Raw genomic sequence first — 15,390 nt, 5'->3', positions numbered from 1 at the left:
TGAATACTGCGGTCACACTGCAACGGGTCGGCCGCTGGAGGGGGCTCCTCCTAGCGCTCGCGCCCCCATTTAGGGGCTCCATGCCGAACTATAATCAGCTCTTATCGTGAACACGCGGCAACAGTATGTTCGACTTGCTCCTACCATACAGAGGATAGCAGCTATTTAAACCGGTCCGTATATATAATAAACTATATATTAAAGCTAAAGGCTTTTGTTTGCATGAGAGTGCTCCATATTTTTGCACTGTAGATGTTCACTTCCTTCCAATCAATTTTCGTCATGTGGCCTATGCTGTAATGTGCTTTTTCTTTTCCTTTTTTGAAACTCTTGGATTTTGGATTGTAGTTTTAGACGCAGCAACTCCGTAATTTCCCAGCTGTAGCTAACTAGGTCTACATCTCAAAAAAAAAAAGTTACCTACATCTACAACATCGTTTTTATGTCCTTTTTTAAAAACTATTTGGCGGTAATTTCTTGACGCACCTTTATAGCCATGATTTGCAGACCGTATATTTTTTTAGCTATTTTTTTAAAAAAAGTTACTTGACGGTAATCTTCCGGCACAACTTTTCGACCGTAATCTTTAACGCAACTCAATTCGATACACATTTTCGGTCATAACTTTCCGACGGTAGTTAGCCTACGTCTATGGTGGTATTTTTCCCAACTCCTTTAATTATTTGATGGACATTTTTTGGCATCACTTTCCGCACATAAAATTTAAGTGGTAATTACCCTAGGACAAGTCTTCGAGATTGCGTAATTTTATGACCGTAATTTATCGTCGGCTATCAACCGTAAACTTTACTTTAGATAGTAATTCTCTGACATAACTTTCCAGCTGTAGTTCCCCTACATAGTTTCAATACTCTCACTCTTTCTATCAGGTTGTAAATTTCACGTGTTACTACATGTATCAAAAAATACACATAAGATAAAATATATCGTGCAACCAACGTACATATATACTACGTACATGTAAGAATATATATATAACTCACAACACTCCACCTCATGGGTACTGGAGAAGTATCATTTTCTACCAATTAGCGGCTGCCATGTCTCGCTCTTTGTTGGAAAACATAATTTTTCTACGTTTCTCTCTGATGATAACTTCTAGAGATAACTTTTTCCCGTAACTTTCTACTGATATTTACCCCAAGGTACCTCCTCGACCATGAGAAATTCTCCAACAACACTTCAACCATTTTTTCGTTTCTCTCTTCGACGGTAACTTTTCGAGATAACTTTTCATCTGTAATGTCCCACCAGTAGTTACCCGAAGGAATCTCTTCTACGATGAGTAATTCTCTAGTAGTATTTTTTTTCCTTTTCTATTCTTTGACCCATTTTCCGAGTTGTAGTTTCACCATGGTAACTTCGAAGGTAATTTGTCGTCGGTTTCTTTGATTGTCATTTCTACACATGGAATTTTGACCTTAGCAGTGATTATTCGACAATAATCCTTCATCGACGTGCTAGTAGTTATTCCACGCAAATCATCAGTCCCAAATAGTAATTTCCCTATGGTAATTATTTAACAACAATTTTTACCGGTAATTTTTAAAGGTGCACACTAAGCAATAGTGGATTGAGCTATGGTTTTTGTGAAAATTTTGAAAAATGGTGGGTTTTTTAGCCTAGCCACAATTGTGATGATTTTTGGCAATTTTCTCCTTTTTTTAGAAAAGGGAAAGGCTGATAAAGCCATGGAGGAACACAAAAGCAAAAGCCCAAACCAGTCCGAAAGCCCAAAACCCTAGCTCCGCCTTCGCCCACCCACCCCCGCGTTCCAAATCAGCCAGACATGGTGCTCGGCCTCCACCCCTTCGCCGACATCGCCGCCGACGGCACCCCTCGCCTCGACGTCGCCAATGGAGAGGAGATCGTCCGCGTGCAGCGTGCTTCCGCGCTCGCCCTCGGCGGCCGCGCGCCAGAGCCGCCCGGGACCGTCTTCATCACTACCAGGTAGTAGCATCTCGTTTCGCTACACTCATGGTCGTGGCTACGGCCCGGCGTTCCTGACATGGGGTGCTTTGACGCTAGGAGGGTGATCTGGGTTAGCGACACAGAGAGGAACAAGGGCTACGCGGTGGACTTCGTCGCCGTCTCGCTCCACGCAGTGTCGCGAGACCCCGAGGCGTACCCCTCCCCGTGCATCTACACGCAGGTGATTTCCTACATAACAGTTTTGGATAACTCCAAATTAACATTGACATAGGACATAGGACATTTGCGGCTGATCAGCTGGTTGGGTAGTGACAGATTTGAGACTAAGTTGTGACAGATCGAAATGATTGAACTGATGATAAATGTGCTTTAAGCTGCTGATTTATTTTGGGGGTTTGGTAATGATGGTTGGGGAGCGTCCTAATGGTTGATCGATGATCACATTTATGTAGGGTGGCTTCTTTTCTTATGGTGAGATTTTTTTTTCTTTCTTTTGTATTGTTTTTGTGGATAATTATTGTCATACCTTTTGGTTTGGGGTGCGCTCACGTAGAATAGAAGTTAGATGGTCGAAGCTGTTATCTTTTGCAATAAGGTATCGTTTTTTGTGTGGAATTAAGGAACCAGGTTAGCTCACTTAGCGCATCTAGTCCAAAGAAAATATAGTCTGTTTTAGAATTGTTAAAACTTTCTAGACTTGGTAATGCTTGGAATGATTAAAATCTTAGAGAGATATTTCTGTCTGGAGTTTGACATGATCAACTGGGCACATTTTTTTCATGTTTATTATTTGTTGATTTCAATGCTGAGTGGCTTTGCAAGTGAAAGTGGCCTTGTGTATTTCCTAAACTTACTGAAGTAGTATAACCTACTTCTTGGCATCTAAGGGCCTGTTTGATTCGAAGGATTTTCAAATTGCAGGAATAGGAAGAACGTAGGAATAGTATGCCATGACATCATCAATCCTACAGGAATTTAAAATACAGGAATTTGTAAAACACGCCATTGGTCACTATGGAATACACACAGAGGTTGGACCTAAAGGAAATTTTTCTATGCGAAGTAGACCATATGAAAGATTCCTATGGTTCCAAATCCTGCAAACCAAACAAGCTCTATAGGGAAAATAAAAGGAATTAAACCCTCATTCCTTTGAACCAAACAAGCCCTATTTTAGTAAACATAATTGTAGGCACCAGTGATGTTTTTAATCCTTTGGTAAAGCCCAATACTTCATCATTGTTGATTACATCATATGATTCTCTTTTTGTTCTGATAGTCTTAGCCTACAAGCAAATACTATACCTATATATCATTCATACATATTTCTGTTTTAGAAAAAAACATTTATGTAACTTCTTTCAGGGAATGTGATTGACCGAAGTGTTGATATTGTTGTTGATCAAGGGTGTGGATTATTTGCCAAGAAATTTGTAGTGTCAAGTGAACTTTGCATGCTTATGATTCGCAGCAACAACTTCGCCAAGATTCCATTTTGGTTGATTTTCTATTCTATTTTCGTGCCATTTTTTTTTTTGAAAAACTAATGAGCTTATATCTCTTATAAAGTCATTTTGGCTTAATTTTTCCGTACGTAACCCATCTGATCTGGATATCCTGACTGATTGCAAGTCCACTGCATGTGCAATTCTGTAGGCTTCTCGTATTTCGGAAATATTATGCATAATACTCTTGTACTGATCGATTCCAACCTTTGATATTCCCTTCTACTGATTTCTGAAGATCGAGACAGAAGTTGGCTCTGATGAGGAGTCTGACGAATCAGATTCTGAAGCAAATGGTGCAGTAGATCTCTCAAAAGTCACTGAGATGCGCATCATACCATCAGATCCCGATCAGTGTATCCTTTTATGCGAATTGTCTGATCCATATCTTTGTTTCTATTGCATGCATTTCATCTCTGATTCTCCTATACTGGAATTTTGGGTACCTCAGATTTACTAGCAAAATATTATCCTTCCGAGAGTTATGTTTAATGAGCTCAGCCCTTTGACTATTTGTTTTATAATTTGGCACAAAGTGATTGTATCCTCATTACCAATAACCAATGATTGTGTTTTATAATCTTAAAAAGGGTGGGTGTTTACGGTTAATCTTGTTGTAAATATATTATGCCTATGTTGCTAGATATAATGTGTGGCATTGGGAAAATGTTGACCTTTTGTACTTCTTAAGGTCAACATTACATGTCTCATTATCATTCAGTTATGTGTGTCCTTTCTTTGACTATTTCCCCAAAACAACATTTATAGGAACAACTGTAAAAGGCTGCAAAATTGAAGTTTGTGTTTCACAAGACTAGTGTAACTTTGGGGGTGTGGGGTGGGGGTGGGATGTGTCCTGATGTACAGTGACCCAATTTTGTTACTGGCTTAGATACACAATCTGGGTGTAGGGCGACCTACTTAAACCAACCCAGGGGTGTGGGGTGTGTCCTGATCTACAGTAACCTACTTTGGTTACTGGCTTAGATACACAATCTGGGTGTAGGGTGACCTACTTGAACCAACCTGACAAGTTTGGTGATCCGCTGTAAAGTTTACCCCTTTATTGAAAGTGTGTTGTTTCACAAAATGATAACCTGATGGGAAAATGTTTTCATAGGTTTCCAATGAATTATAGTTCTGTCAAATTTACTCCTGTTTCTTTGGATCAATTGTTGGTCTAACTCCTACTCCAGGACCAAGTAAAAGCTCTATTCATGAAGTTTGAGAATAGCGGTGTAGACATTGAATTGGGTTGAAAACACCTTATATGTTGCTGCTATTTGATTTGGTGTTATCTACGCCAGCTAGATTGCGGGAATTAGTATGATCATTTTGTCATATATTTATTTGTATTTATTACTCAATAAGATGCCTATATGTCAGCAAATGTGTATCTGCTATCTTTAGAAACTTGTGTTATGTATTTATCTTGGATCCTTGACCGACTTTTTAGTGGATGAACTCTTCGAAGCATTCTCCCACTCTGCTGAGTTGAACCCAGATCCAAATGCTGGTAACGTTTTTAACTTTCCACAATCTCAACTACTCCCTCCGGTCTGAAATAATCGACGCGTCACAGTACCTGCCCCCTGTGCATTTCCTGTCTGAGGGCGCGTCAATTTAATGCGGCCAGAGGGAGTACAACATTTAGACCTTTTTTTTTTGTATCTTTCAGTCAAAAATACTACTCCCTCCGTTCCAAATTAGGTGTCACAGCTTTGGTCATATTTGGTCTAGATATGCATGTATCTAGATGCGTTTCAGTGTGTAGGTTCGTTCATTCTGAAAAAAAAAAACGCAACAACTAATTTGGAACGGATGTAGTTAATGATAAATTTGGCTGCAAATATATCCTGCGTACATACATTGAATGACTTATGATGTAGTTAGTATATTAGGAATGAAACCCGGTGAACAGGAGGGTACGTGAGCACCCCCTGACTACTCGACACGTGTCTAACGCCGTTAGACGGAGACCCAGGACACGTTTCCCTTATCTGGTGACCATGGGCCGCTCCACCAACCCCTCACCCCATGTCCTCCACCAACCCCTCGCCAGGAACGCGGCATCGTCTGCTGCCCGCTCCAACCTGGCCTCCTCTGCTGCCGCTGGACCACGCCGGAGCGGCACAAATCGAGTCGGAGCTCGCCGCCGCGCTCCCCGGTCAGTGCTCGTCGGCACGCAGCGCCGCCGCACATCCTCAGCCGGCCGGATCTCGTCCGCATCAGCGCGGCACCGTCCGCCCCACTCCCTCTAGCGGCTGCAGGTGAACGGACGCGTTCAAGGTCAGGGCGGCGGCCTCGTCGAGCGCTCGCAAGATCCGTCGATCTCGCCGGAGCTCGAGGGAGGTCATGGCGGACGAGCTCCGGTGATGCGGCAGCGTTCAAGGGTAGGGCCCGCGTTGTTCAGGAGGTGTGGGGAAGCGGCGGTCGCGTCCCTAGCCGTGTTGGGCGCGTCCAGGACAGCGACGTGCGGCGGCGCAAGATCCGTCGGGCGCTGTTCGTCGAGCACTGCAGGCGAGCGGACAGCCGGAGCTCGAGGGGGAGGCCATGGCGGACGAGCTCTGGTGATGCAGCGGCGGCGACGTTCAAGGGCAGGGGCGGCGACGTTCAAGGGCAGAGAACGCGTGGTCTGTAGATGGGCGTTGGCGACCTTCCCACCCTAGGCGGCGGCAGCCTCGGTGCTAGCCCGACAGCTGCGGCCTCCCCAGGCGCGTTCCCGACGGCGGCGGCGGCCCCCGCGCGTGCCCGGCGGCAGGGGCATCCCTAGGCGTGTTCCCGGCGGAGGCACGGCCTCGGCTGTAGCCCGACGGCTGCGGCGGACCCCGGCGCGTGCCTGGCGGCAGCGGCCTCCCACGACGCCCGCCCGACGGCGGCGGCCGACTCAAACCTTGGCGCGAATTAAGGTTGCTTCTTCTTGTTTCTTCCCAGGCGTCCCCGGCGGCAGAGACCTTGATTCGCTTTGCTTCTTCTTGTTTCTTCAGACTTGGAAGATTGGAGTTGAGGGAAAAAGAAATCCCGGCGCAGAAGCACGGGCACTGTCTCGCAAGCCAATTTGCGTGGATTGAACTGTATAAGCTGATTTTGATGGTGTCGTTTGTTACTTTTTGTGGAACAAACTCGATTTGTTCATCCGTCTAACGACCTGATTCTGGCTCCAAGAGAGACGACCTGTTCCGCTCTTCCGCGTTGGATTTGGTAGAGGAGAGGGGATTTTGTATTAATTATTATGGTTGATTTCGACTAGGGGGAGCTGAGCTGAGATGCGGCAGTGAAGAGATGATTCACAACAGCGCCGATTGATTGGTTCTTGTTGGTATTTTTGGAGCGCTCTCTGCCATGGCCGCACAGTGAATGCACATGCAGCTCAGAGGCATGAAGAAAAGTTGATTTCACGGTCGTTTAATCGCCGTGAGCATCTATTCACGGAGAGCGAATCTAAAAGCAAATCCAACGATGTCTAAGGGGTGCTCACGTACCCCCCTGTTCACCGAATCCACTCTCTAGTATATTATTGGTAAAAAAATATAATAATGCCTTTTTGTAAATTCCAGAGAGTGATGAAGAGAATGGCTGGGTTCATGATGATGGAGGTGATGACGATATGTGTGATGGTAAACACTCTTCATTTGTATTTCTGTCGCAAACTTTCATTTTCTAGAATTTGTTTAGCATAATATTGATATGTTCTCACATGCAGGAAGTGACGCTGAGGAGTTTTCAGATGACACTCCAATAGGACAAATTGATGAACATGGTATTACTCGCAGTGTAGTCGAGGTATGCACTGGGTTTATTAAATTGTTACACTTCCATTTTGCTTATTCATGATGAATGGAAATGTGAAATGGTGAAAGAAGACACTTCTATTAAGGCCAAGTTGTGACCTTCTTTCTTCCATGCAAGATGCAGCTTTGTGGCTCCATTTTAGTTTTACATATTCAGATATTCTCATCTTTCTTACTCAGGTGTATATTTTACTAGCTGTGTCATTTATTAGGCTGTCCACCTTTACGTCTCCTACTGACTTATCTTTATAGCACAACAAACTGTGCACAACAGCACCAGGCCACCAGCATGTATGCCGAGAGGGATAGTATGGGAGAACAATTTGCCAGCAAAATGTACAAAGTTGGCTATGCCAGGATTGATCAATTATGAATATTTTGTAGTGTCATGATTTATTTTTGTGGGGCTGGAGTTCATCCACAAGCCTGAACCAACTAATTCACTGCGAGTCTGGCAGTATCCTAGCTCCCAGAATCTCATATGTAGGCAGCAAACTCTAATGCTTGGTTATTAGCCTTGTGTAGCCCTTCCAGCAGGCCAGGAACTTTTTTGTAGCAGGGGAACCCCGAAAGCAAGGAAAATGGTAGCTCACCGTGTTGAAAGGCAGCCTGAGACAAGACTAGGGGAGGGAACCGAACATACCCAACTAATCTTGATAGGCAAAGGTGTAATACCCAAAAACTTTGTGAGCTAATTACCATGGTTTAAGCCGATATTGCCGGTGTTGGGACGCCCTCCGACGGCAAGGTTTGCGGGGTGTTGACCCTTGTGTCTAAGGCGGGAACAAGGACAGGCACAACAACTGTTGCACCAGCGAGTTCCTGGTTGAGATGTCTCCACCAAAAACCAATACATCAGCAGCGCGCACACATCGAGCCCAAGGCCGTGCTAGCCGAGCTGATGGCTCCACCACCCAGTCAACCGGAGCCTACACCCTACAATACCACAACGGTTTCCAGAGCTGCCGCTCTGTCTCTCATGCCGTCCTCGAAGTCGAAGCCACACACCAGTTGAGAAAGAACCTAGGGTGTGTTTGGTTCCAGAACCAAGTGGAATGGAACGGAACCATTCCGCACCTAGAGCCAATTCTTATGTTCGGTTGTGAAATGGAACGGAACCAAGTGGTTCCTCGAAAGGAAATATTCTCTCCATATGCGGAATACACCCATTCTACCGAATCGGTGGAATGTGGTGGAACGGTTGTTAATTAGCCTTTGTTAATTACGAAGCACTCCACTAATTCAACAACAAACAACAACAACAACACAACAACCAAGCCTTTCAGTCCCAAACAAGTTGGGGTAGGCTAGAGTTGAAACCCATAAGATCTCGAAGCCAAGTCATGGTTCCGGAACGTGGATAGCTAAAACTTTGTCGATATTCCAAACCTTCAGGTCTCTCTTAACGGACTCCTCCCATGTCAAGTTTGGTCTACCACGACCCCTCTTAACATTCTCAGCACGCTTTATCCGTCCGCTATGCATTAGCGCTTCCGGAGGCCTCCGTTGGATATGTCCAAACCATCTGAGACGATGTTGGACCAGCTTCTCTTCAATCGGTGCTACCCCAACTCTCTCCCGTATATCGTCATTCTGTACCCGATCCTTTCTTGTGTGGCCACATATCCATCTCAACATGCGCATTTGGATATGTCGTCTCTTCGTTGGCCAACACTCCGCGCCATACAACATCGCAGGTCGGATAGCTGTCCTATAAAACCTGCCTTTTAGCTTTTGTGGCACTCTCTTGTCACAGAGTACGCCAGAAGCTTGGCGCCACTTCATCCAACCAGCCTTGATTCGGTGGCCCACATCTTCATCGATATCGCCATCCTTCTGCAACATGGACCAAATATCGAAAAGTGTCTCTCTTCGGTACCACCCGCCCATCAAGGCTAACCTCTCCCTCCTCGTGCCTAGTAGAACTGAAACTGCACCTCATGTATTCAGTTTTAGTTCTACTAAGCCTAAAACCTTTCGATTCCAGAATTCGCCTCCACAACTTTCTATTAACCCCCGTTCGGCTATCATCGACTAGCACCACATCATCCGCAAAGAGCATACACCATGGGATATCTCCTTGTATATCCCTTGTGACCTCATCCATCACCAAATCAAAAAGATAAGGGCTCAAAGCTGACCCTTGGTGTAGCCCTATTCTAATTGGAAAGTCATCAGTGTCGCCATCACTTGTTCGAACACTTGTCACAACATTATCATACATATCCTTGATGAGGGTAATGCACTTTATTGGGACTTTGTGTTTCTCCAAGGCCCACCACATGACATTCCGAGGTATCTTATCATAGGCCTTCTCCAAATCAATGAACACCATATGAAGGTCCTTCTTTTGCTCCCTTATCTCTCCATCAGCTGTCGTACCAAGATGGCTTCCATGGTAGACCTCCCAGGCATGAAACCAAATTGGTTTTTGGTCACGCTTGTCAACCTTCTTAAGCGGTGCTCAATGACTCTCTCCCATAGCTTCATAGTATGGCTCATCAGCTTGATTCCACGGTAATTAGTACAACTTTGAACATCCCCCTTATTCTTGAAGATTGGTACTAAAATACTCCACCTCCATTCTTCGGGCATCTTGTTTGACCAAAAAATAAGGTTGAAAAGCTTAGTTAGCCATAATATCGCTACGTCTCCAAGGCCTCTCCACGCCTCGATGGGGATACCATCATGACCCATCGCCTTGCCTCCTTTCATCCTCCTTAACGCCTCCTTAACCTCAGACTCCTGGATACGTCGCACAAAACACATGATGGTATCATCAAAGGAGTCGTCTAGCTCAATGGTAGAGCTCTCAACCTCTCCATTGTAAAGGTTGTCAAAGTACTCCCGCCATATACGCTTGATCGCCTCATCCTTCACAAGAAGTTGATCCTCTCCGTCCTTGATGCATTTGACTTTGTTGACATCCCTCGTCTTCCTCTCCCTAAACTTGGCCATCTTATAGATGTCCCTTTCGCCTTCCTTCGTGTTTAAACGTTGGTAGAGGTCCTCATACGTCCGACCCCTTGCTTCACTCACCGCCCGCTTTGCAGCCTTCTTCGCCACCTTGTACTTCTCCATGTTAGCTGCACTCCTGTCCAGATATAGGCATCTGAAACAGTGCTTCTTCTCCCTAATAACCTTCTGGACCTCATCGTTCCACCACCATGTATCCTTAGCTTCCCTTCTACTTCCCTTAGTCACCCCAAACTCCTCTACAGCGACCTTCCGCAAGCAGGTCGCCGTACTCGTCCACATCATGTTTGCATCGTCTCCTTCCTCCCAAGGGCCCTCCTTAATAACCCTCTCCCTGAAAGTCTGGGATGCCTCAACCTTGAGCTTCCACCACTTTGTTCTAGCGACTTTGGCGCGCTTGCCCCGCTAGACACGGATCCTAAAGCGAAAGTCAGCAACCACCAGCTTATGGCCCTGTTTGTTTGGGCTGGAGCTTGAGCTTTTACTGCTTTTGGGTCTTTAAAAGCACAAGCCCAGCCAAACACCTAACTTCTAGGCATGAGCTTCTACAAGCACTTCTCACATTTACACTGCCCATAAGCACCTCCCAGGGTATTTCCCGCAGCTTCTCGTGGCTTCTCATTTACAAAACGAACCGGTATACAATAGCAGCCCAAAAGTTTGTGTTATCCCCCATCGGTCCTTTAGCCCAAAATGATATATTTTTTGCATCTCGAGAAAAATTCAGATTCTTAGTTAATTAATATTTTATAGTAAAATCTTTTTAAATAGAAAATAATAAGGAAAATAATATTTTTGTTATTATTAAATAATAAGGAAAATAATATTTTTGTTATTATTAAATAATAAGGAAAATAATATTTTTGTTATTATTTTCTATTTTACATTTGACCAGCCGTCCTGGATGCAGTTCGCCAAACAGCAATTTTACATTTGACCAGCCATCCAGCTCCAGCTGGATGCAGTTTGCCAAACAATAATTTTACATTTGACCAGCCATCCAGCTCCAGCTGCTTCTCAGATCTTACCAGCTCCAGCTGCTTTTCGTTTAGCTGCAGCCCAAACAAACAGGCACTATGTTGAGGGACAACACTCTCTCCAGGTATCACCTTACAATCAATGCAGGCGCGTCTGTCTTCTCTTCTAGAGAGGACAAAATTAATCTGGCTAGAGTGTAGACCACTACTGAACGTCACTAGATTGGATTCTCTCTTCCTAAAGAGGGTGTTAGCTACGACCATGTCATAGGCTAGAGCGAAGCTCAGGACGTCTTCTCCTTCTTGGTTCCTGATGCCATAGCCAAAGCCCCCATGCACCCTTTCAAAACCTGTGTTAGATGCACCCACATGGCCATTGAGGTCTCCTCCTATGAAGAGCTTCTCACCAATAGGTACCCTCCTAACCAAGTCCTCCAGGCCTTCCCAGAACTCCCTCTTGGTGCTCTCATTGTGGCCTACTTGTGGGGCATACGCGCTAATAACATTTAGGACTAAGTCCCCAACAACCAGCTTGACAAGGATCATCTGGTCCCCTTGCCTCTTGACGTCCACAACTCCATCTTTGAGGCTCTTATTGACCAAGATGCCTACTCTACTCCATTTTTGTTTGAAGTTGTCCCCGTGTACCACAACTTGAAACCGGTATCCTCCACCTCCTTCGCCTTCTGTCCCTTCCATTTGGTTTCTTGGACACATAGGACATCAACATGCCTCCTCACCGCCGTATCAACTAACTCCCGTAACTTACCCGTCAGGGACCCTACGTTCCAGTTACCTAAGCGTATCCTCCTAGGCTCGGCTAACTTCCTTACCCTCCGCACTCGTCGAGTCAAATGCGGAGACCCTTGCTCATTTTTCACTACACCGGAGCGTCGGTGCAGCGCGCCACTAAGGATGCGGCGACCCGACCCTTGCTCACTTATCACCGTATCCAGATCAAGATATGGCGCGCCACCAAGGGGGTGACGGCTCGGCCCTTGCCCATTTGACACCACACCCGGGTTCCGATGTGGCGCGTCGCTAAGAGGGTTACGCCCCAACGATGTTCCTTTGGGTTTCATCTGCATAAGAGTGGCTGGGTTTTTTACGTTGGCTCGCCCCGCCTATCACAACCCTCCTCCTTTACCCGGTCTTGGGACCGGCTATGTTGAGACAATATAGGCGGAGTTGAAGCACTCCACTAATTCAGCTGAAAAATAATTAGTCGTTACTAATTACGATTTTGAGATTAAAAAATCATTTGCCACTGTTAATTACGATTTCGAGAAAAAAAAATTAAAGTTTAACCTCATTCCGTTCTGCTCTCAAATTCCCCCCAATCGAAGAAAAATATTGTTAATTACGATTTTGAGATTTAAAAGGCCATTAGACGTTGTTAATTACGATTTTGAGATTTTAAAAAAGCCATTTACCATTGTTAATTACAATTTCGAGACAAAAGATTAGCCTCATTCCGTTCTGCTCTCCAATTCCTCCAACCGAACAAAAAAACGTACCATTCCGTTTCTCCTTTTTTCCTGAACCGAAAACGGGGATGGAACCATTCCATTCCTCTGGAACGGAACCATTCCATTCCATTCCACGTCGTTCCAAAACCGAACACACCCCTAAACAACACACGCTCGCCAACCCTGAAGCTGGTGCACCAGGCTGGCCAGTGACTCTGCCACCCAAGTGACAGGAGCTGACACCATACATAGGATGACCGATTTCTGGAGCCACCGCTCTGACATCCAGACTGCCCTGAGGGTGCGCATGTGCCGAGCCGACGACTTTGTCACCCAAACAACCAAAGCCAACACCCTGCTACACCCAGCCAATCCACGGCATTTTTCCAGAGCCGCCGCTCCAACTTCTCTTAGCACACTATTCAGGGCTGCCGTCCCAGGGTAGACTGCCCTGGCCAGCTGGGCAGCACAGAAAGCTCGTTCGCCTAGGTCATGGCCTTCCAAGGAGGAAGCAACGAGGATGCTGCCATCACCCGCTTGAGCCGAAACCGGGAACAAGAGCTTTCGCCGGAGGATCCAAAAACCCCCGATAGTGGGAGATAAGCCTGAACACGCAAGGAGGGGCATGATGCCACGTGGTTTTCACCTGATGCTCTGGCTCCCGTAGCCGCCGATTTCTGGAGCCACCGCTCTGACATCCAGACTGCCCTGAGGCTGCAAACGAGCCGAGCCAACGACTTTGTCACCCAAGCAACTAAAGCCAACACCCTGCTACACCCAGCCACACCACGGCATTTTCCAGAGCTGCCGCTCCAACTTCTCTTAGCACACTATTCGGGGCCGCCGTCCCAGGGTAGACTGCCCTCGCCAGCTGGGCACCACAAAAAGCTCGTCCGCCTAGCTCATGGCCTTGCTGCCAATCTGCCATCACACGCTCCGGCAGAAACTGGGAACAAGAGCTTTCGCCCGAGGATCCAACCCCCCACGCACTGCCACCCATGACCATCTCTCAGCGAGCAGCCCAGAGACGCAGTGATCCCCACACACCGACTCCCTCCACAACCGCCAAACCCCCACCGCTGTAGGATCTGGGGAGCATTAGATCCCCATTCCGCCACCCAAAGAGCGACACTGCACTGCCGTTGAGGAAGCTGGGACCACCACCACTGCATGGGGACTACCTTGGCTGCTGCACTCTGCAGCAGCAGGTTGTCGGCACCAACCACTCCCAGACCACCTTGGCAGCTAGGCCTGCAGCCGCTGTAGCGAGGGCTGGTGGCAAGCAAGTGGCGGAGCTGTTGGCGGCACTAGGGTTTGCCCCTGGTGTTGCCTTGGGCTGCAACATGGGGATGGGGCCCTCAGTAGTGATGTCACCCTGTCGGTTTCTAGTACTTTGACACATTTATTTTCTTATTTCATTTTATTTATGTTTCCTATAGTTTGCTTACTATTTCTTTAGGTTGAGTTTGTTTATCATTGTCCTCTTTATTTCTTTAAGATATAAAATTAAATAAGCACAGATAATTAACCCACCATTGGGGTATTACATAGCACCTTCGCTTTCATTACTACACAACTCTCACATACATTATCTTATTAGAACCTTGTCTTTTAGAACCTGTATTCTGTTGTGTGTTGCGAACTTGTCATGGAGTCTTTGGGAGATTATTGTTGCAGATTGTGCTGGTTGACCTTTTGCTGGATAGAATATTTCTAATCTATTGATATCAGTTTTTATGATATGGCTGTGGATATGTATGTACGATTAACGTTACATTTTCTTTTGCATGCTATTTATGTTCTTGTGCTTGTGGATTATATTAATTGCATGTCGCGGATATCATTATACGCAAAGGAGGCTCTGCTGAATTTTCCTTCATAGTAAAGTTTAATTTCCTTATGTAGTCTATGTGGTAGCATTAAGTGCTTGGTTCGTTTCGGGTGTTACAAATAGACCAAGTATTTCCCATCCCAGCTGAGAAGTTTGATCTGTAAACCAAGATAAATGACAACGGACTGTTGCTCGGGAGGCTAGCTGTGTGAATGCGCACCCTGCTCAGAGGGGGTCCGTCTATTAAAATTTGCTACCAAGGGCTAGTCTTGTCAGCTCTTTTTTTTGTTTTGTTTAAATCGAAATGTTTTTAACTTGCTTTTCTTCCCTCTCATTGCTGACACAAATCAAATTCCCATATTGCTTTTATTTGCAGCTTGAGATCAATGACCAGCGTTTTGGGGATGCAGAGGAAGCAGAAGGGGAGAGGAGCCACAGAAATGGAAGATAGGCGTAAGCACCCTGGTCTATCTTCCTCGAGGAACGACATGATTGGTTATCTGTAGATTTCCACTCGTGCAGTGTTTCGCTGTAATGATTTAACCTTGTGATTCCTTCCTAGATGTCATAGGAATCCTTGGGACTATCTTGTAAACATACACATCAACGAGAAAATGACAGAAGGTCTTGCATACAGCATACTGGTCAAGAGAATGTAACCTGTAGTATGCTAGAGGATGTGAAGGATTAATTTAATTTCTAATGGGTGGAATCGGGGAAAGAAAGAGATATGCTTTTGTATGTTTGCAACATATGATGTGTGACCTCGGACATATGCCTCTTTGGTACTCGCTCTGACCCACGATATATGACTGTTGCCAAAACACCTTAGAGCATCTCCAGCCGTTTGGGCTCCCCACGCCCAAATCCGGCGATATTGTCGTCCGG

General features: G+C 45.8%; 1 protein-coding gene across 1 annotated transcript; it reads left to right on the top strand.

Annotated features, from left to right (window-relative positions):
* The first annotated feature begins 1,810 nt into the window (after positions 1-1,810).
* LOC124708402 (chloride conductance regulatory protein ICln-like) lies at positions 1,811-15,131 on the top strand. The gene is made up of 7 exons (XM_047240076.1): positions 1,811-1,971; positions 2,050-2,173; positions 3,697-3,814; positions 4,915-4,974; positions 7,016-7,075; positions 7,162-7,241; positions 14,879-15,131. Exons 1-7 carry the CDS (start codon positions 1,811-1,813, stop codon positions 14,951-14,953), a joined length of 678 nt encoding a protein of 225 aa, XP_047096032.1. The 3' UTR covers positions 14,954-15,131.
* Positions 15,132-15,390: the final 259 nt, after the last annotated feature.

Source organism: Lolium rigidum, chromosome 4 (assembly GCF_022539505.1).
Source record: "Lolium rigidum isolate FL_2022 chromosome 4, APGP_CSIRO_Lrig_0.1, whole genome shotgun sequence".
In the NCBI taxonomy this organism is placed as follows: Eukaryota; Viridiplantae; Streptophyta; class Magnoliopsida; order Poales; family Poaceae; genus Lolium; species Lolium rigidum.
The sequence above is the reverse complement of the archived record's forward strand: the minus strand, read 5'-3'. Positions and strand labels throughout refer to the sequence as shown.

Excerpts from the sequence above, each read along its gene's own strand:
- LOC124708402 (XM_047240076.1), top strand. The coding sequence starts at position 1,811 with ATGGTGCTCGGCCTCCACCCCTTCGCCGACATCGCCGCCGACGGCACC. Across the intron at positions 4,975-7,015 it reads GAACCCAGATCCAAATGCTG|AGAGTGATGAAGAGAATGGC; the intron begins GTAACGTTTTTA and ends TGTAAATTCCAG. Across the intron at positions 7,076-7,161 it reads TGATGACGATATGTGTGATG|GAAGTGACGCTGAGGAGTTT; the intron begins GTAAACACTCTT and ends TCTCACATGCAG.